The 20,910-nt window shown below is 36.0% G+C and overlaps 1 protein-coding gene across 6 annotated transcripts in view; it reads left to right on the forward strand.

The window, feature by feature from the left end:
* RC3H1 (ring finger and CCCH-type domains 1) overlaps nucleotides 1-20,910 on the forward strand; it is an 82,868-nt gene that overhangs the window by 36,947 nt on the left and 25,011 nt on the right. For 5 of the 6 annotated variants that reach the window (XM_069065542.1, XM_069065541.1, XM_069065543.1 and 2 more), the window contains exons 3-11: nucleotides 703-823; nucleotides 4,856-5,095; nucleotides 7,515-7,690; nucleotides 8,900-9,100; nucleotides 11,497-11,629; nucleotides 17,288-17,406; nucleotides 18,353-18,465; nucleotides 19,972-20,253; nucleotides 20,559-20,773. In XM_069065542.1, the coding sequence (XP_068921643.1) occupies nucleotides 703-823; nucleotides 4,856-5,095; nucleotides 7,515-7,690; nucleotides 8,900-9,100; nucleotides 11,497-11,629; nucleotides 17,288-17,406; nucleotides 18,353-18,465; nucleotides 19,972-20,253; nucleotides 20,559-20,773 (1,600 nt within the window). The remainder of the gene's footprint in view (nucleotides 1-702; nucleotides 824-4,855; nucleotides 5,096-7,514; nucleotides 7,691-8,899; nucleotides 9,101-11,496; nucleotides 11,630-17,287; nucleotides 17,407-18,352; nucleotides 18,466-19,971; nucleotides 20,254-20,558; nucleotides 20,774-20,910) is intronic. The other variant, XM_069065544.1, reaches the window with a different exon arrangement.

The raw sequence follows: 20,910 nt of genomic DNA on the forward strand, positions 1-20,910 counted from the left end.
TGCAGTGAATAGAGCACCAGCCCTGGAGTCAGGAGGACCTGACTTTAAATTCAGCCTTAGACTGATTGACACACTTACTAGCTGTGTGACCTTGGGCACGTCACTTAACCCCAGTTGCCTTCCAAAAAGCGCAAAAGAAAAAAAAAGGGAATAGTAAAATCTCAAGGAAAAAGAGCCCTATGCAAAAATAGAGCTATTGTATAAAAGTTTTGTTTTTTGTCATGTTGGAATTTCTATGTGAATGTAATGTTTGGACATCGCAGTGCTTTTTAGACAGTCATATTCTGTATTTGAATGGAGTTTCAGAATTTCTATAGACAACATCTTAGACTTAAAACCTCTCAAAATTTTTTTCCTCACCTTTTCATATTTAGAGAGAAGAATAAAAAAGCATCTTTTAGTCACTTAATACACATTGAACACTATGCAAAGTACTGGGAATAGAAATACAAAGTGAGATAGTCCCTGCTCTCAAAGGGTATAGATTCTAATAGGGAAGATAGAGATGGTAGTGCTTTTGTTTAGCAAGTCACAGGGTTGGTGAATGTAACTAAGGGGCATTTGATTGATAAATTCATTTCAGAGTTACTGGTAGTATATCCCCACTTTTAAGAAGAGTAGTGATATGCATCTGAAATAGTAAGCTGATAGATATTGGTGGCATGGGAATATATTAGGTAACCTGTCTTGTTTGATGTGCAGGTCCCTGAGCAGCAGCCCATTACTTTGTGTAGTGGGGTAGAAGATACAAAACATTATGAAGAAGCGAAGAAATGTGTAGAGGAATTAGCATTGTATTTGAAACCACTCAGCAGTGCAAGAGGTAAGTCTTCCACAATTAGTCGGATTCCTCTTGAGGATTATTAGAAAGAATGGTAACTCTGAATTTTTCAAATGATTTTAAATGAAGTCTTAAAGATAATGTTCTGCTATTGACCCACTTATTTTTATAAACTCAAACCGATTGCACAACACAATTTTTAGAAGATAACTAGTAACAACAAATTTTAACATCAAAGACAGGAGACCTTTTTTTTAAACTCTGCCCATCAGCCAGTGTGTTGGTTAACTCTAGCTTTGTATGAGGCAGTTCATTACACTTTTGGATAAGTCTTGTTATTTGGGAACTTCTCTTGCTATCAAACTACTTTTTGGTAGCTTCTGTCCATTCTTTTTTTATTTTGCACCGTGAGACCAACCAGAACAATTAAAATTCTTCTTGCATGTGATAGCCCTTTCAGCTTGGCATCTTAGGTAGATAGGTGACGCTATATAATACATAGAATGCTGGGCCTAGAATTTATGAACAGACCCTTATGAGCTGTGTGGCACTGGGCACTTAATCTCTGTTTGCCTCAGCTTCCTTCCCTGTGAACCAGGGATAATACTGGCACCTAACTCACAATGTTGTTGTGAAGATTAAATGAGATTATTTTTGTAAAGACCCTAGTACAGTGCCTGGCACATAGTAAGTGGTTAACACCTGCTTCTTTTTTCCTCTGAAGACAGCTTTCATGTCACCCTCTTTTCTTTTCTAAGCTAAGCATCCCCATTTCAGTCGTCTGATCCTCACATCATTTGCTGGTTTTTCTCCTTTTGTCACTTTCCAGCAACTAATTCTTTTTTCAAATGTGTCACCCACAACTGGGCACAGATTGGCCAGGTCATAGTAGAATAAGATTCAATGCCCTAACCCTGAACACTTTGAATTTCTTACTGCATTCTCCATATAATATTCCATATAACACTTCGATCTTTTGTTTCGTTTCAGTTTGTATAGTATCCTAATTAAAAGCCTAGGTTCTTTTTCAGATTATCTGCTATGTAGCGATGCCTCTCTTATCTTATAAGATCAAATTTTTTCAACCCTTCTAAAAGATCCTAGGCTTATTATTCCCTTTAAATTTTGTGTTACTGAATTTGGCTCAGTGATCTAACCTATAGAAATCTTTTTTTTTTTTTTTTGGATTGCAGTTCAGTCACCTAATTTGTGTTAGCTATTCTTAACTTTAAGATTTAAGATTCTAGATTTATTAAACTTGTTATATATGCTGTTAACCAAAGAACTTGCTCCAAATTAATAACAAGCAGTTAGGGACTACTTTTGCAGTTAGACCTTCTCTCCCATCTTGTTTCTAAGATTAAGATGTTGGACTTTGTTAAATGTTGTTATTTTAGATCTCCTGCTGTAAGGGATTTAGAAACCCTGGGAGATTTAAGTGACGCTACCAAGAGGCAACATGCTGTAGTCATTCCCTATCCAAAAAAGAAAGGAAATGGGGTTTGGTCTGGTTTGACATGTTTTCTAGGTGGTTTACCAGATTCACTTTTATAGGTGTCCAATAATCATCCCTTTAATAATGTTTTCTAAAAGTTTGTCAGGATTCAACATTAATCTCACTAGCCTGCTTTTTTGCGGGTTTTTTGTGTAGGCTCCATTGTCTTTGTTTTTCTTGACAATCAGACCAATAGTTCTTTTCTAATTCTGCAAAAATCCCTAGCTGTGGTTCACTGGTCAGATTTTTCTGGTTTTTCCAGTTTTGGGGGTATGATTCCTTTAGCCTTGTAGATAAAAATTCATCAAGGGCAATGAGGTGCTCCTTCTCATTTTGTGTTTCGCTTCCTCATTAAATCATTTTTATTCTTGCTTTTCTTGTCAACATGTCATTCTCCTTTGTGAATAAAGCAGAATAAAATGCGAATGAAAGATTCTATCCAGGAATGTGCTCACCCGCCCTGCCATGAAACACTTATCTCTGTAATCCCCAATACCTAGCTTTGCAGTTGGCATAGAGTAGTCACTTAATAAATATTTGTGAAATTGATTGATCTTTTTTTCCCTGTAACTTGAAGCATTCCTTGTCAGCCTTGTCATTCTGAGCTTCAGCAGCACTGCTGGTATTAGAATCATCATCATCATCACAGGCCCTTACATCACTGTTGCAGTCATCCCTTATATTTGATCTTGCTTCCATTTTTTATACATTTTTAATATTATGATTTTTTTTGATGCATTCCTGTGCAATCTCCTCTCTGCCTTCTTCCTCACCCATTTATCAAAGATTTATTAAACACTTATTGGGTGCCAGAGAATGCGTAAGGTGCTAAATGTACAAAGAGAAAAGCAAAAATGGTCCCTATAATTTTTTGGCTAATTAGCTTATTTTTATTTTTGTCACTTATTAGTTACCTAGAACCCTGAGAAGTCAAGTGATAAGTCCAAGGTCACATAGGTTATGTGTCAGAGATATAGGCATTGAGCCCAGGTCTTCCTGGTTCTGAGGCTGGCCCTCTATCCAGTGGTATACATTGATACTAATGCAGTGAGAATAAACCATGAAAGCCAAGGTGTTTGCATTTTTTAAAAAAGAAAAATATATTTAAAATAATAGCAGTAACTTTCTTTTATCACCTTTGTGTAGGTATACTATTACGTCTTGCAGTTATTTTATATGTAGTGGCAGTCATTGCATATGTATTAATTCTGCTCTCCTTGTTCTCTATCACTCATAAGTCTTTCTAGGGTTTTTTTTAATTAATCAGATTTATTATCTTTAAAAGGTTTGTTTACTACTTTCTATTTCACAATTTATTTAGCCACTCCTTAATCTATGGACTTTAGGGTTATTCCAGTTTTTGTTACTGCAAAATGATTGGAAGATGGCTAAACTAAACTACAAGAAAAGATGAATATGAGGAACAAAGAAATATGGGAAGACTGATAAGAACTGACAGTATAGGCAGAATTCCACAGTCATAATCTTTCATCTCTGCAAGGGGAGGGAGGAATTTATTCTTATCTCTTCCTCAGGACTAAGCTTGGTAATAATAATTACATAGGGTTGAGAGTAACATTTTTTGTTTTTTTCCATTGACAATATGGTATATATTTTCCCTGCATCAACATTCTGTCAGTTCATGTAAGTCTTTTAATATTTCTTTAAGTTCTTCCTATTTTTCTTTAAGGCTCAGTATTGTTCCCTTTTTTCTGTGCCATGACATTATATTCATGTACCATAATTTTTATAGCCATCCTCCAATCAGTGGGCATCCACTATGTTTTTAACCCTGTATATAGTAGCAACAAAGATATTTTGCAGAAGCATCAAGAATATTTTTATTGTAATTGTCACTCTGTAACATCCTTAGGATACAGGTTGGTCTTTTTTTTTTTTTTTAATTTTTTTATTCTGAACTTACCTATCAATAAAATGGGTATTTTCACATACATACATGAAATTGTTGAGTCTTTACTAAGTATATAATATATGTGTACTATATGCATGGTAAATTAAACGCTTAAATTTCAAATCCAGTCTACTTATTATGATTATTATATTATTATATTATAACTTATTCTGACCTTCTATTCTCTTGTGCATTTTTTTAAAAGATGCTCCAGTGACCCTCTTTCTCTTCTACTTGCTCTTTTGTTTTCTCCTCCTATTTTTGGGGAAAAACAGGAAAAATAAAGCTCAAAAAGGGCCTTTTTAAAATAAAATAAAAACAACTTAGGTATTTTCTATTCCAATTCCTATCTTGGCCATATCAAAAAATTTATTTCTTATTTTGCATCGAGTCCATCATCTTTCTTTCAATGGTTCATTATCACTATGAAAAAGAACTGCTATAAATATTTTTTGTATATACATTTTCTTTTCCTTTTTGATCTCTTTGTAGGCCTAATGGTGACATCAGTGAGTTGCAGGTATATGGTTTAGTGACTTTTGACACATAGTCTTAAAGTACAATTCCTAACTGTGTTACCACTTAATCAGAGTTAGGATCAGTTCTGTGATTGCTAGATTACTCTCCAATTTATAATTTAGATTAATTTTTATATTGTCTTTTAAAGGAGTAGGTCTGAATAGCACCACTCAGAGTGTTCTGAGCCGCCCAATGCAGAGGAAATTGGTGACATTAGTCCACTGCCAGCTAGTGGAAGAAGAAGGTCGGATTCGTGCCATGAGGGCAGCTCGATCTTTAGGTGAACGGACTGTCACAGAACTAATCCTCCAGCACCAGAATCCTCAGCAACTTTCTTCAAATCTTTGGGCAGCAGTCAGGGCCAGGGGCTGCCAGTTCCTTGGACCAGGTAAATGATATAGAGAGATATTATGTAGATATCATTCATCTTTACTAGTTCTTAAAATCTTGTCTAGAAGTGCCAGAGATAGATGAATTTCCAGGAGCTCTTGTTTTATTATTTAAAGAGGGCATTATTTCACTTATTTGAGTTTTGCAAAAAAACTGAAGTTGAACCCTATTAAATACTAAACCTTTTCTCAAATTTTTTACACAGTTTGGATGGATTTTATTTACTATTTGTTAGGTACTTTGTTTTCTTAAAATTTACCAAATATTGCCATAATTCAGTTACTCAGTGACATTTACTGTTCTGTGTTGTAACACTGATACTGAGGTATTTAAAACTATCTCTGTAAGCAGGCTCCACGTTACTGTGAAAACATAGTTCTTTTGATATCTGCTAGTGACGTCATCTGTCACTTCTCACTGCTCTTGCTTACCTGCTCTCTTTTTAAAATATCCATATTTGTCTTGGTATTGTCCCCAGTGTCTGATCTTCTTCTTAGAAACAAAATGCTTTAGTTTTTATGAGAGATGTTTACTGCTTAGAACAGCAGCAGCAACAACTTTTTTCCAGGTTACTTACTAGTTGCACGTAATTGTTCAAAATATATGTGGAGTGTCATTTAAAAGTTGTAATTAAAGGTGCTGGTAGAAATATCAATAATCTCAGATATGTAGATGATAGCACACTGATGGCAGAAAGTGAAGAATGAAGCCTCATGGTGATGGTGAAAGAAGAGAGTGAAAAGACTGACTTGAAGTTTTAACATTTTAAAAAAACCAAGGTCATGGCATTTTGTCTCATCTCTTCCTGGCAATTAGAGGGAGAAGAAAAGGAACTAGTGTCTGATTTTTTATCCTTGGGCTCAAAGATCACTGCAGATGACAACTGCAGTCCTGAAATTAAAAGACACTCCTTGGAAGGAAAGCTTTGGCAAATCTGGAAAGCATACTAAAAAGCAGAGACGTCACCTTGTCTACAAAGGCCCATTTAGTCAAAGCTATAGGTTTTTTAAGTAGTAATATATATCTGTGAGAGTTAAATTATAAGGAAAGCTGAGCACTGCAGAATTCATGCTTTCGAATTATAGTGCTGGAGAGAACAATTGAGTTTCTTGGACAGCAAGGAGATCGATCGATACCTAAATGAATTAACTGACTATTCATTGGAAGGACAGATACTGAAGCTAAAGCTTAAGTACTTTTACCACATAGTGAGAAGATAGGACTCACTAGAAAAGATTGAAGGCAAAAGGAAAAGGGGATGGCAGAGGATGAGATGGGTAGATAGTGTATAAAAGCAATGAACATGGACAGACTTTGGAAGATAGACTTGGGCCTGATTTGCTATGGTCCATGGGATCATGAAGAGTCCAACATAATTGAATGACTGAACAACAACAGTTTAACAGCATGTTTTAAGTGTGAATGAATTTTGTTTTAAATTTTCCCAATGATGCATTGGGAAAGGTGGAGTCTTTAATATAACCCAAGAACTGCACCATTGTTATCACCACCACCCTACATAATTCCAAGATGGAGAATTACTATACCAGTAGTCTTGGTTCATGAAATTCCTAGTATAAGACTGATTATAAAGAAGAGAAAAGGCTTTGGGTTTTGTTTGCTTAGCTACCCATACAGCTCTGTTCCCTTGTCACCAACAATGCATTTGATTGATAAATGATTAAAAATAAGAGGACAGTCTCTTCCTGTGAGAGGAAAATTCTTTTTGTGTAGATACTAGACCATGAAGGCAAAAAAAGTAATTTGTTTCCTTTATTTTAGGCAGCCTCTGGGTTGCAAATTCATTAGGTTGGTTGGAGAAGTCATTTTAATTTATGCAGTGTGAATTCCAGAAAACATTGCTGTTATTATGATACAGCAACATAGGAACCCTGAGGTAATGAGAATAAGTGAATTTATCCCTGAGAAGCAGTTGCCTGGGCAAGAAAGTGGAACTAGGTGATTGCTACTAAACTTAGTTCAGAGAAGTAGAAATATAAGTTGCAAGTACAACATAAAATTCAACATGATTGCATAGGGTGGAATTGGGTTAGGCACATAATAATTTTTTTTTCCCTTGATCATAGTTCTGTCACTGTTTTTCCCATCTTAACTTTAATTAGAATCTCAGGTATGATTTTGCAAGGTGATGATTGTGTGAATAAATTTGCCTTGCCCCACTGGTTTTGCTGGTCTCTGTGTCCTTTTTGTTGTTTCCTAGGTTTTATGCATAGACAGAGGAATTGAATGTTTCTGATAAGGAATTTTGTTAGTTAACATATGATGACTTCCTGTCTTGTGAGAACTTTGTCCAAATTGGGAGGGAATGTGATACATTTCATGTCAAAACTGAGACCCTACAAGAATTTTCCTATAGCAATACAGAATAAAGTTTTATTTTTTACCTGACTTCCCAGCAATGCAGGAGGAAGCCCTGAAGCTGGTCCTGCTGGCCTTAGAAGATGGATCTGCTTTGTCTCGGAAAGTCTTGGTTCTATTTGTGGTGCAAAGATTGGAGCCACGATTTCCTCAGGCCTCAAAAACCAGCATTGGACATGTTGTTCAGCTATTGTACAGAGCCTCCTGTTTCAAGGTACAAAACTGCTATAAATTGAGTTCCTGGTTTCAAGAAACATGTTCTCTTCCTGCCCACAGAAATGTTAAATAAATCAGTACTTCCTGAATGATCTTTGAAAGTCTTTACTATTTGTGTGATTGTAGGACGGATATTAAATATTGCTCAAAATTAAGCAAACTGGACCTTAGAAATTTTTTGCTATATAAAAATTTTTATCTTGGAGATATTTGTTAAAATGGAATTTAAGAAACCCTTTTTTTTTTTTTTTAAAGCAATCGGGGTTAAGTAACTTGCTCAAGGTTCATGGCCAGTTATTTCTGGGTGTGGTGCTAAGTGTCTGAGCCCAGATTCGATCCCCAGGTCATCCCGACACCGGAGCTGGTGCTCTTACTCACTGAGCCACCTGGCCGCCCCTAAGCAGTTGGGGTTAAGTAACTTGATCAAGGTTACACGGCCAGGTGTTTCTGGGTGGATGCTAAGTGTCTGAGCCCAGATTCAATCCCCAGGTCATCCCGACACTGGAGCCAGTGCTCTTACTTGCTGTGCTACCTGACAGCCCCAAAAGAAACACTTTTTAAAAATCATTTATCAGTTGTACTAAAAAGTAGCTTTATCTGTATTTAAAAGTGTTCTTTGAGTGTGAAATTGCAAAACAGAAGATTTATTTAATATAGGTGGTGCAAGAATTTGGAAGTTGTCTTTTTGAGTTGTCAAAGCTTTGACAAGTCTAATTTAGTTGGTAAAGAGGATGTTACAGTTTTAAGATTTGAGATGAATTTAAAAATGTCAATGTGAATTTTCTTTAAAATAAGATGAAATAATCTAGCACTTTGCAAATCTTAAAAATACTGTATAAATGCTTGATTTTTCATTTAACAAGCATTTGTTTTATCCTGCCCCTTCTGCTCAAAAAAAAAGATGAAAAACAAAACCTTTGTAACATTTATGCAGTGACGATACTTCTGCCTTCTCATCACTAACCCCTCTTGAAATAGTGTTTCGTTGACACTGATATATATATTTTGGCTATTTTTATTCTTCTGATTGTAAACTTTTATGAAATCATAGCATTGGAAAATATAAATTTCTTGAAGGTAGGATAAATTTAATGTTTGCATTTTGTAGTATGTGAGAAGAATTTTGTTTATTACATATTATATATGTGGTGCATATGTATTTATAACCATAATTTTTGTCTCTGTGTGTATATGTTTCTCTTCTCAGGTGACAAAACGTGATGAGGATTCCTCTTTAATGCAATTGAAGGAGGAGTTTAGGACATATGAAGCTCTTCGTCGGGAACATGACTCCCAGATAGTTCAGATTGCCATGGAGGCAGGCTTGCGCATTGCCCCAGACCAATGGTCTTCTCTTCTTTATGGAGACCAGTCACACAAATCTCACATGCAGTCCATTATTGACAAGGTAAAGTCTCTTTTTGTTCTTTATACCTGACTTATCTTTAAGCTTTTGTTACTCGGAAAGCAACAGCTCACATTTTGTAACATTTACTTTTATGGACAGATAATTTGATTAATGTCAGTGTTTGGTTCTTAGGGTCCGTTGTCTGCTAAATTAACTTTTTTTTAATCTCTCTTTTCCTTTTTAAGTTTCATTATTCATTTATCCAAACATTAAATAATCATAGACTATACATAGGTACAATTACTTACCCTAGAGATTTAGAAAAAACCTAATCTGAAAGATCTGTCTCTAATTGGTGTATGAATATCACTACTTCTTTCAAAATATTTTCCCTGGATCCCCCTAAAACTCTTGACACAAATGTCAGAGTTCTGGAGTTATTTCCTTGGTGCATCAAGTAAACTCTTATGTAACCTGTGAAATCTGGAAAAGAGAGGCTTTTTTTGCTTTGTTTTCTGGTTTTATCGTTAGCTATTTTAAAAAACATATAATTTTTGCTTTTTGGAGGGGGAAGACAGGGCAATTGGGGTTAAGTGACTTCCCCAAGGTCACATGGCTAGTTTTTGTATCAAATGTCTGTGGCTGTATTTGAACTCAGGTCCTCCTGACTCCAGGGCTGGTGCTCTATTCACTGCTCCACCTAGCCACCTCTATCATTAACTTTTAAATCTAAATAGATCACCTATTAGATGTGAATTTTATCTCTTATTATCTTTTGAACTTTAGTCAGACCTTTTCACATTAATTGCAGAAAGAAAAGGTTATATTTAGATTAGTGAGTAAGGTGGTCATTCTTATAGATGATCTGAGATACTGAGCATTATAATTTGTTCTTACTACTTCTTTCTTCATTGAGATTCTTTTATGATTAGAAAGATTTTGCATTATGACTGCTTAATGCTATTAAGTAAGGAGATCCTGTCACTTTCTCAAGATCAGATCTTTTCTCTAGTAGCAGTAGAGTGTCATCACTTTAAAAGCAGTAGTAGTATAAATGTCTTTAGTCCTGTGCTTATGTGTGGACAGAGATTGGATGATTAAGAACAAAAACATTCAAATAACAGATTTTAAAATGTAAGTAATTGTAAATTATTATACTTTGAAAAAAAATTGTATATAAACTTTATTAGGATCTTGTTCTTTTGTGCCCTTTTAGAACTACCTTTTCTTATGTGTATTTTTCTGAACTTCTCATTGTTTTCTGTATCATTTCTATCATTTTTTCTATGGGTAAATCGTTTTCTTTTGATTCTGGACTACCCATAGGTCTTATTACATGTCTTCATATTTGTCACTTCTTGAGGTGCAACAATATTTCTTTGCATTAATATGTCATAGTTTTTTCATGTGAACAGTCTTCCAGTGATTTGCTATTACTAATAAATAATATTGCTATTGATATTTTTATAGAGTTGTTTTTTTCTTTAAAAAGTAGATCCTTAGAGTATAGTACTAGTAGTGGGATCTTTTGAATCAGAGGGGGTAAAGATAGTTAAAAAACCCAAGTGGCTTCTTGTTAACTCTAGGATAAAATGTAAATTCCTGTTTGGCACTTAAAGTATAGCCACCTGACATTTTCAAACCTTGTCAGATATTATTTCCCTTAATTCACTTTTCAATTCAGCCTGACTGGCCTTGTTCATCTCTGCATCTTTGTATAGGCTTCCCCCATGCTTAGAAGGCCTTTCCTCCTCTCCTGGGCTTCTTAAAATCTCTGGTTTCTTTTAAAGGGCCATTTCATACATTGCTCTCACATAAGCTTGCTAGTTCTTCTAAAATACCTTGGATTTTATATTGTGGATATTTTGTGTGTGTACATGGGAAGTTTGCTGAAGGCAGATCCTGTTTCATTTTTGCCTTTTTTAATCCCCATTGCCTACCATAGTGCCCTGCATATGCTTAATACATTTTTATTTATTTATTTCTTACTTCATAATGCCATATTGCTTTTCCAGAAAAGTTGCCATAAGCTCACAACTCTACCAATACTATAACATTCCTATTTCTCCACAATCCCACCAATGTTGAATTTGAAAATTTTTAACCATCTGCCAAATTATGTGGGTATGTAGTGTCTCAGAAGTTGTTTTTAATGAATATTTCTATAACTATTAAAGAGTTTAAATAATTTTTCAGGTAGTTGTTGATAATTTATTTCTTTTTGTGATCTGCCAGTTTATATCTTTTGACTATTTGGGGAATGGTAGACTGTACATTCAGACTAACTTCTGTTGTTAGAAGGAATTTGATGGATTAAAATTGTGACAAAGTGAACCTTTCCCTCAGGCAAAAAATGAAATGCAGTAAGCCACAAAAATGAGCGACCAAAGATTTTCGTTTGGAAATGAGAAAGATTGTCTGACCTCTGGGAAAGTTAATATTTATCTTTTTTTAAGTTGCAGACCCCAGCCTCATTTGCACAGAGTGTTCAGGAACTAACAATTGCTCTTCAGAGGACTGGTGACCCTGCAAACCTGAACCGCCTGCGACCCCATCTGGAACTGTTAGCAAATATTGACCCTAGTCCAGGTAAGTTCTCTAGGATTTAATAATGATAACAATAGGTAACCTTTATATACTGTACTGCTTGACTTGGTGATCTCTCAGCTCCCATGGATTTAATTACCATCTCTATGCTGATGATTCTCAGATATACCTATCTTTCCTTAGCCTCTTTTAGTAGACATCTTTCTCTCTAAACCCTCCCCTCCTCCTGCTTTCCCTTTTACTGTAAATGGTAGCACCATCCTGCAGGTTCCCTGGGCTTACTTACAGCATGGGTATCCTTCTTGACTCCTTATTATCTCTCACCCCCATATCCAAGTTGCCAAGGCTCTTGCAGCATCTTTCCACTACGTCACCTTCTCTCCTCCAACACAGCCACCACTCTAGTGCAGGCTCTCATCTCCTCATATCTGAACCACTGCTGTAATCTTTCTCCATTCCAGTCCATCCTCCATTCACTGAAGTGATTTTTCTAAGACTTCGGTCTGATTCTCCCTTTACATACGCTCAGTAAATTTCATCAGAGCTTCCTGTTGCCCCCAGTACCAAATACAGAATGCTCTTCTGTTTGGCATTCAGAGTCCTTTATTATTTAGCCCCTTCCTGGCTTTCCAGTCTTATTATGCCCTACTTCCCAACACATATCTTTGATTAAGTGACATTGGCTCGCTCGTTCCACCATCAAGACATTCCATCTCTCAACTCTGGGGATTCTTTTTTTGAGGGGAAGGGCCAGGGAGCACTTTTCAGTGCCTTTATTAGAAAGATCAAAAGTTTATTACAATTCCATACATAATTTTACAAAGTTTATAAGAGGGAAGAGTATGGTAATACTTTTAATATGCACTTCTCAGTCACATGGGCAGTATAACTAATATTTCTTAAGTGAAGTGGCAATATGATAATTCTGATAAACTGGCTTATAGAAAGCAGAGTCCTGACAATCCCTTAGACTGTACACAGAAGTAACTGCTTAAATGGTACCTTGAGTTGGATTAGATTTTTTGTTATGTACAGGAACCTAGGCATGGAGCTAGACTACTTTTGAAGGTCCCTCCATTTCAACCCTCTCATTCCTCCATTCTCCATTCTAATTACTGACTTCTGTGGCTTTCTTTAAGTTCTTCTTCCTGCAGGGAACCTTCCCTAGTCTCTCTTAATTCCAGTGCCTTCCTTTGTTAATTATTTCCTATTTACCCTGATGTAGCTTGCTTTGTATATATTTGTTTGCGTATTGTCTCCTCCATTATAATGTAAGTTTCTTGAGAGCAGGGACTGATTTTTGCCTCTTTTTCTATCCCCAGTGCTTATTAGTACAGTGCCTGGCACATAGCACATAGTAGGTGCTTAATTGCTGATTGATTGGGCTTAAACTCTGTGGCTATAGGAAAAAAAAATAATCCCTGCTCTCTATGAGCTTACATTCTACTGGGGAAATACAAAGCAAATTTTTTGACAAATTCAGGTACTAAGATCTTGGGGAACTTTAGAAAAGGCCTGCTGTAAGAAGGGGAGTACCTGAGCTGAATATTGAAAGGACTGAGAAATTCTAAGATGTAAAGGTGAGAAGGGAGGCCATTCTAATGGAAGAATCATTAAGTCAATCAATAATTATTAATCACTTAGTATTTTTCAGGTTCTCTTCCAAACTCTGAGGATACAAAAAGAAGAAGAAAGTCTCTGTCCTCTAGGAGCTCACCATTGTGTTTTGTTTGTTTTTTAACATTTACAGACCTTCAGAACTGAAAGGGACCTCAGATACCATCTAGTTAGACTCATGTAAACAAGAATTCCCTCTGTATCCCACACACACACACACACTTTGGGTGTACTTCAGGGCTCTATCCTTAGCTGTCGTTTGTTTTTTCTCCACTCTCATTTGGTGACTTCATCTCTCATGGGTTCATTTATCATCTTTGTGCAAATGACTTCCAAATATATATGTACAACTTCTGTATATACAGTTTCTTACTCCTGAGCTCTTCATTCTTGTATCTTCAGCTGCCCAGTGCAGAGGTTCCCAAACTTATTTGGCCTGTTGTCCCCTTTGAAAAAAGAAATTACTCAGTGTCCTGCTGGAACTCTTATTTTCTCTAACCCTTTAAGTTTTTTTTTTTAAATCATTTAAAAAAATATATATGTATATATATATTTTTTAAATGAAGCATCTTAAATTTAATAATTTATTTTGAATTTGTGGAGTTTTTCCTGCACTGAAGTTTTGATACAATACAGTATCATGTATAGTATCATATTGTAAACAAGTCATTGCACACACATATTCCTACCAATACATGCTGGACTTCCCAGCGATGCATGACACTCTTACCTGCCAACACTTGCTTTTTAAGACCTTTTAGCAGACTTGACTACTAATTGGTTATAACTTGCATTTTGTGTGTTTATTTGGAAAATAATATAATCATTACCACTTTTAACTCTGTTGCACAAAAGATAAAACATGTATGAATGGTTTTTCAAAATTTTCTTCTCTTTCTTTATGCTTCCACTACCCCTTTATTTTTATTTGGTGCCTCCCAATTGCACCTGAGACTATTACCACTCTACTGGATTATTACAGCACCCCTCAGGGGGTGGTATCCTCCACTTTGCTAACCTATTGCCTAGTGAATGTTCCAAACTGGATGTCCTATAGTTATTTCAAATTCAGCATGTTTAAACTTTTTATCTTTGTCCCAAAACCCACTTCTCTTACACTTCTTTTTAAGTTACTTGGGTTCAGAACTTTGACAGTTATCTTTGACTCCTCACTTTCCTTTGTACCCAAGGATACTTCTACATCCACAACGTCTTTCATATTGTCAGACCATGTCACTGTATACTGAATAAATTCTTTAAGGGCTCCTTAAATATAAATTTTTTCATTTGTAAGTTAAATGCCTTACTTTTTCAGTCTTCTTACACATGACTCCCCTCCCATAATTGAGCGATATGGCCTCTTTGCTGTTTCTCAGAATAGATATTCTACCTCCCATCTCTTCCTGAAAGGATGCTTCTTCCCATCTCCCTCTCTTGAAATCTCTGGTTTCATTCTAGACTTAGGTATTATCTAATTCTTGAACACATTTTTTTTTCTCATAACCCCTACCAAGATTGCCTTATATTCATCTTGTATTTATTTTAAATATGTTGCTTGTGGGCAAGGAATATTTTGCTTTTATCTTTGAATTTCTTGTTTCTGGCATAGCAAACAATAAATTGATATCAAACTTGTAAAAACAATACAAAAGAATTATGTTTGTGGTATGTTATCAGTATTAAAATTCTTAAATACAAACCTTTTTGTTAATGCTGAGTTTCCTCAGTTTATAGTAGCAGTGTACAGGAAGTTGTTTTTGCTTTAGGAATAGAGGGTAGACACATGATGTTATTGTGGCAACTCCCTCTACTACAGCCAATCAGCTGTTCTCTGTGATTCCGGGTCTTAGACAAACTACCTGGTATCTTTGTATTCCTAGCACTTAGCCTAGTACCTAGTACCTAGTAAGTGCTTAATAAATGCTTGTTGAGTCGAGGGCAGTGCTCTGTCATTATTCCACATTGCCTTAATTGTTGCTTTAGCTAAGCAGAATTAGTCTGAAGAGAAAAATGAGCTCTTTCCCAGACTTGAAGCAATTGGAAATAAAAAGCTTGTGAAGCTCTTAGAAAATGACCAGTGTAAAGGAGATTCACTGTTCCAGGGGAGTGGTTGCCAGTCCGTGTGCCAAAAATTCCTGGAGGCTTTCAGTGATTATGCCCTGGGTCCATGAACCCACTTTATTACATTAGAACCAACCACATACACATTGTGAATCAGTCTAATAAATAAACACACCTTTTGTAGATTATTTGAAGCTTCATTATGCATGTTTTTTTAAAAAGTGTATGCCTGTTCTGTTGTGATTGATAAACTGCAAGTGAATTTTAAGTGCTTGACACATGGGTTGAGGGTGTCTGTAATCTTTTTTGTTAAAAATGGGTCCTTATTCTGAAAAAGATCAGGAGCTCATGTTAACATTTAATTTATTCTTTGTTCTCTTTATAATTTCTCAATGTTGCGTCAATGACTCCTTTATCTGAGACTAAACTCTCTTTTCAAATTTTTACATATGCCACTGGCCTATCTAAACTTGCTTATTCTGGCCTACTTGAGTTAGGCCAGTGTGTGGCCTTGTATTTCTGTTGAGGCACATACCACACGTCGAAGCATTTGGGTGGGGTGCACTGGAGAGAGTGCTGGGTCTGGAGGTCAGGGGACCTGAGTTTAGATCCAGATTCAGACATTTATAATTTCTGTCACTGGTAAGTCAGTCTGCTGTAAAATGAGGGTCAAAATAGCACCTACGGCTCAGGGTTGTTGTGAGGATCACATGACATATTTGTAAAAGGTTTATGAATACAGGGCCTGACACAGGGTAGGCCCTTAATAAATGCTTGTTCTACCTCCCCATCCATACAATATGAGAATCGTTTAAAGGAACCAGAGGGTGTTTAGGGTAGGAAAGAGAAGACTTAAGAGCCCTTTGCTGCCTTGTGGAAGGAGGGTTTGGGTTTGTTCTGCTTACGCACAAAAAGAAGCACTTGAGAGACAGGTTTCAGATTGATTCATGGTAGATTTCGCAACAGTTAAAGCTGTTCACATGTTCAACCTGCCTTAAAAGTGGAAGTGGCTGTTATCTGCAGGGGTTCTGTTTAGGTGTGACTTGAATTCCCATTCAACTGATAATCTGTGATTGTATAAAATACAACTTTTAGCTTATTTACATGGTATTTTTTTTAATTAACTAGACTTCTCTTCCTGCTAAATGACAAAACCTTTTCTATATATGGTTATCCAAGTTCACCAAAGAAATGAATTGCATATTTTCATCAAAAAAAGAACAAAAGGTTTTAATTTATGGTTCCTTTAAATAGCATCTCTTGGGGCAACTAGGTGGCACAGTGAATAGAGCACCAGCCCTGGAGTCAGGAGGTCCTGAGTTTATAAATCTGGCCTCCGACACTTAACACTCACTAGCTGTGTGACCTTGGGCAAGTCACTTAACCCCAACTACCTTGCCTTCCCCCCTCCAAAAAGACCAAAAAAATAAATAAGTTAATAGCATCTCTTTGGGTGGATACATCGGGAAATATGGCTCATGTAAGAAGATAGCAGTTAAATGTATTCTTTTTTTAATGTAAAAAAGCATCTCTGGTAGTTTCTAAAAATACAGCAGTACAACATTACTATAACTGCAGGGGGGGTACCAGAATACTTGTTATTACCTAAAAAGCTCTGCATTTTGGGGGGCGGCTAGTTTGCTCAGTGAATAAAGCACCTGTCCTGGAGTCAGAAGGACCTAAGTTCAAATATGGACTCAGGCACTTAACACTTAGTAGCTGTGTGACCTTGGGCAAGTCATTTAACTCCAATTGCCCTGCCTTCCCCCCTCAAAAAAAAAAAAGCTCTGCATTTTTTCAAGCTAATGATTTTGCTGAAAATAGAAGAAAAATAACTTATGCTAACCACTGCTCCAAAATTCTGCATTGGATGGAAAGTTAAATGACATACTGTAGGGAAAGGCCTGAGTATTATCTTTTTTGTAGTTAAAAATTGTTTTGCCGCTTTTTATAATTCAATTTCATTGGTGCTTATATAGTCTTATAAAAAGCTCTTGCTCCTTTTCCTTCCATTCTTTATAGATGCCCCTCCTCCAACCTGGGAACAGCTAGAAAATGGGTTGGTCGCTGTGTGCACAGTGGTACATGGACTGGTTGATTATATTCAGAATCACAGCAAAAAAGGAACAGACCAGCAGCAGGTAATATAGGAGTATTAATATTAAGGAAAGTCACTAAATGCACAGACATAAAAAAGAAAAGTAGGTTAATATTTCCCAAAACTGAATCAACAGTACTTTTGAAAGAGTATCTTCTAGAAACTGACAAAAGATAAAAATTCATTTTTTGCATGATTATCTCTCAGAACTGGGTTCATGTTGTCATCTAGAAAAATTGAAATAAAGATTGCCCTACTGATAGCTTGTAGTAAAGGTCTGCCATATAGAATAATATGGAGGTAAATACCCTGACACCTAAAGTTTGAGCTTTATTTCATTTAAGAAGAAAAGAAAATCTTATAGTTTTCTTGAATATTGGAGAATACTCTGGTAATAAATAATGGAATACAGCCAATTTATTTTAGCTTTACATCATAGAGTATTTGACCCTGAAGGATCTGTAGACTTCTCTCTAATCTTCTACCTTTAAACCTCACTCTAATTCATGTAGGACTACGGTGATGAGGTTTTTTTTTCAGATTGGTAACTTGATGAAATATTATTTGATAAAGTCTTAATGTTCTAATTGGTGTCAAATAGGCTTTAAAGTGTATATTAAATTAAATATGGTATGGTTTAAGGGAAGGTCATCATTATTGTTAAACAGTATTTATTAAGTTTCCACATTGTTCATTGTTGGATATTATCGACTAATTTCAAAACCATGCTTATGATCCTAAACTACAAGGGCTTCACTGCCATTAATAATCTGGGAGAAAATTTTGGGTTGCACAGATTGAGGTCATATATAGAAAAATTATTCTGTTAACTGTGTTTTGATACAAAAGTATAAGGAAACGTGACACTCTTATTTTGTTTTCTGTTACTTCAAAGACAGAAATGCTTCTTAAGGTCCTTAAACTTTGTACAGTAGCTGTAGGATCATCTGTTTAAATGCATCACTGATTGATTGATTTTTGCTCCTTAGCCTCCTCAGCACAGCAAGTATAAAACTTACATGTGCCGAGACATGAAACAGAGAGGAGGGTGCCCCCGGGGGGCCAGCTGCACGTTTGCACACTCACAGGATGAATTGGAAAAGTAAGTGTCCGTCTTGTAGAAATTACTTCAGACTTTGGTTCTGTCACTGTAAACACAACATGGAGTTTTATTGGAAGCCTTGCTTACCTTTGAAACTCAAGAAGTTAGCAGAGGGTTTATACCAATACAGTTTTTTAATGTTCCTATAATGCGTTAAAAGAACATTGCTAAAAATGAAGAGCAACAAAATAGTGACCAAATTGGGGGAGGGTGTGTTGTTAGGGAGAGCTGAAAAAGGCACAACTTTGTATTTGTGGGTGTCTCTTAAATGAACGATTGTTACCCCCAAATAGTGACAGTGTTTTAGGAAACAGTTTGTTGTGAAAAGTGAGGCCTTTCCCCCCTCATAGTAGGCTAAATGAAAGAATCATCTTTCTTCTATTGATAAAAATAGCAAGTATTCACAAATGGAAACCATTTGGGATAATTACATGTTATTTGTGTGTAGGTTTATTTCTAAATTTAAATGTGTATCAAAAGAATCACTATTTTTAAACAAACTTCCCTTTATGGTTGAATGAAGGATGCATGCTATAGTGTGGGAATTAAATTTTTAACTACAGTAAAGTTCAGACCCTTTAATCTCCCGTCTAGTTTGGCCTTTTCTGGCATGCTATAACAAAAAGGAACTTCTTTCTTTTTCCCTATTCATATTTCTCATTTCATAAGTCTCTGTAAGTTACCCTGTTGTATTTTCTTCCATTGAAGTGCTCCTTATTTAATAATAACAAAAAGAATCTGATCTTAAGCACGTAGGTGTCACAATTCCTGTTAAAATAACAGTCATATTCTGCCACTTGCAATTAGTTAGACTTCTCCATTAAGTTAGCTAGTAGTATTTTATATGCCTTTATGATAGTTTTCCTCTGAGAATTTAATACAAGTGATTTCCCTGTTCAGTCATTGAATACAATAGAGCAGCAGTGTTATTTCAGAATCTAGGTTTTGTTTTTGTTTCTTCTACCATTCCTCCAGTGTACTCTATAGGAGGTTCAACAAAATGCTTCATACTAAAATGTGAGAGTGAGTGATGCAGTGATAAAAAATGTAGATAAAATGACAGTTTTATGATAATATATATATTGTGATAAGAAAATAGAATGCATTGATTATATACATATTCAAAATGCTGCAGTTTTAAAGAGTTTCTGACTTTATTCAAAATGTCCCTAATGAAAAACTGTTTCATTCAGTCAACAAACCTTTTATTTGTTAAATAAAAGTGCAAGATTGAATGATGTATATATTTTTTGCTTATTTTCCTGCATACACATTGTTGTACATAAAAGATATTTTCTGTTACAGTTTCTTGCGGTAATTTCAAAAAGGTAGGTGGTGGTAATCAGGTTTTTGTTGTAAGAAATTTGATTGCTGGAAAATTTATGATAAGAATTGGAAGTTTTCCCTGTTGTGCCTGTGCAAGACTATTCTTTTTAGTTGGTAATTTCACTTTTTAATTTTCAGTTTTTAATTTTTTTGTGTGTGTTTGCTATTGTTTTTCTGAAGATTTCGTAAAATGAACAAACGTCTGGTTCCCAGAAGACCCCTGAGTGCCTCTTTAGGCCAGCTCAATGAGGTGGGCCTACCTTCAGCAGCTATCCTTTCAGAAGAAGGGGCAGTGGACCTACCCAGCAGAAAACCTACTGCCCTGCCGAATGGGATTGTGTCATCAGGGAACACGGTGACACAGCTGATCCCCCGAGGGACGGACTCCAGCTATGATTCTAGTCTGAAGCCAGGGAAGATTGACCACCTTAGCAGCAGTGCTCCTGGATCCCCTCCTGACCTGTACGTCTTCTTCCTAACCATTGGTTGAGGTTTTCTGTGTGTAAACATGTGGTTAAGGAACAGTAGATATTTTCTAATTTCAAGCTCTTTTACTAGTTTCCTTTTTTTCTGGTGGCTTGCATTTCTGTGAATGAATGATTAAAAAAGAAACCAGGCTAGGAAAATAAACCATTTTATTTTTATTAGAGGGATAACAGAAATTATTTACAAGCTATTTCCTAGAATATGCAAATCTACTTTGTTCTATAGAGGGAACTTCTTCAGACAACTTAATGTTCATTAACACTTTTTCCTTTTCCTTTTAGACTGGAACCTGGACCCAAGAACATTTCTGCCTTACCTGTGACTCCCCACCCTGTGCCCCCTAGGGGACCAGCAGAGCTGCCTTCCATGCCAGTTACCAAACCTCTTCCCATGGTACCACGAGGTTCCCAGTTATACTCAGCACCCCAAGCAGATGCATTTTATCAGGATCCTCGAGGGGCTGCTCCACCTTTTGAGCCAGCACCATATCCCCCAGGTAATAACACACCCTTGATTTGTATAACCCATTTCTCTTAAGAGTATTAGTTAAGTAGTACTTTATTCGTTGTTGCCACATCTTTTCATGAGATAGATAGAAGACAAAATTTATTAACAATTTACATATAATACAAT

This window comes from Petaurus breviceps, unplaced genomic scaffold (assembly GCF_028583685.1).
Source record: "Petaurus breviceps papuanus isolate PSGF00001 unplaced genomic scaffold, PetGlider_PUasm1.0 90692, whole genome shotgun sequence".
NCBI classification, from domain to species: Eukaryota; Metazoa; Chordata; class Mammalia; order Diprotodontia; family Petauridae; genus Petaurus; species Petaurus breviceps.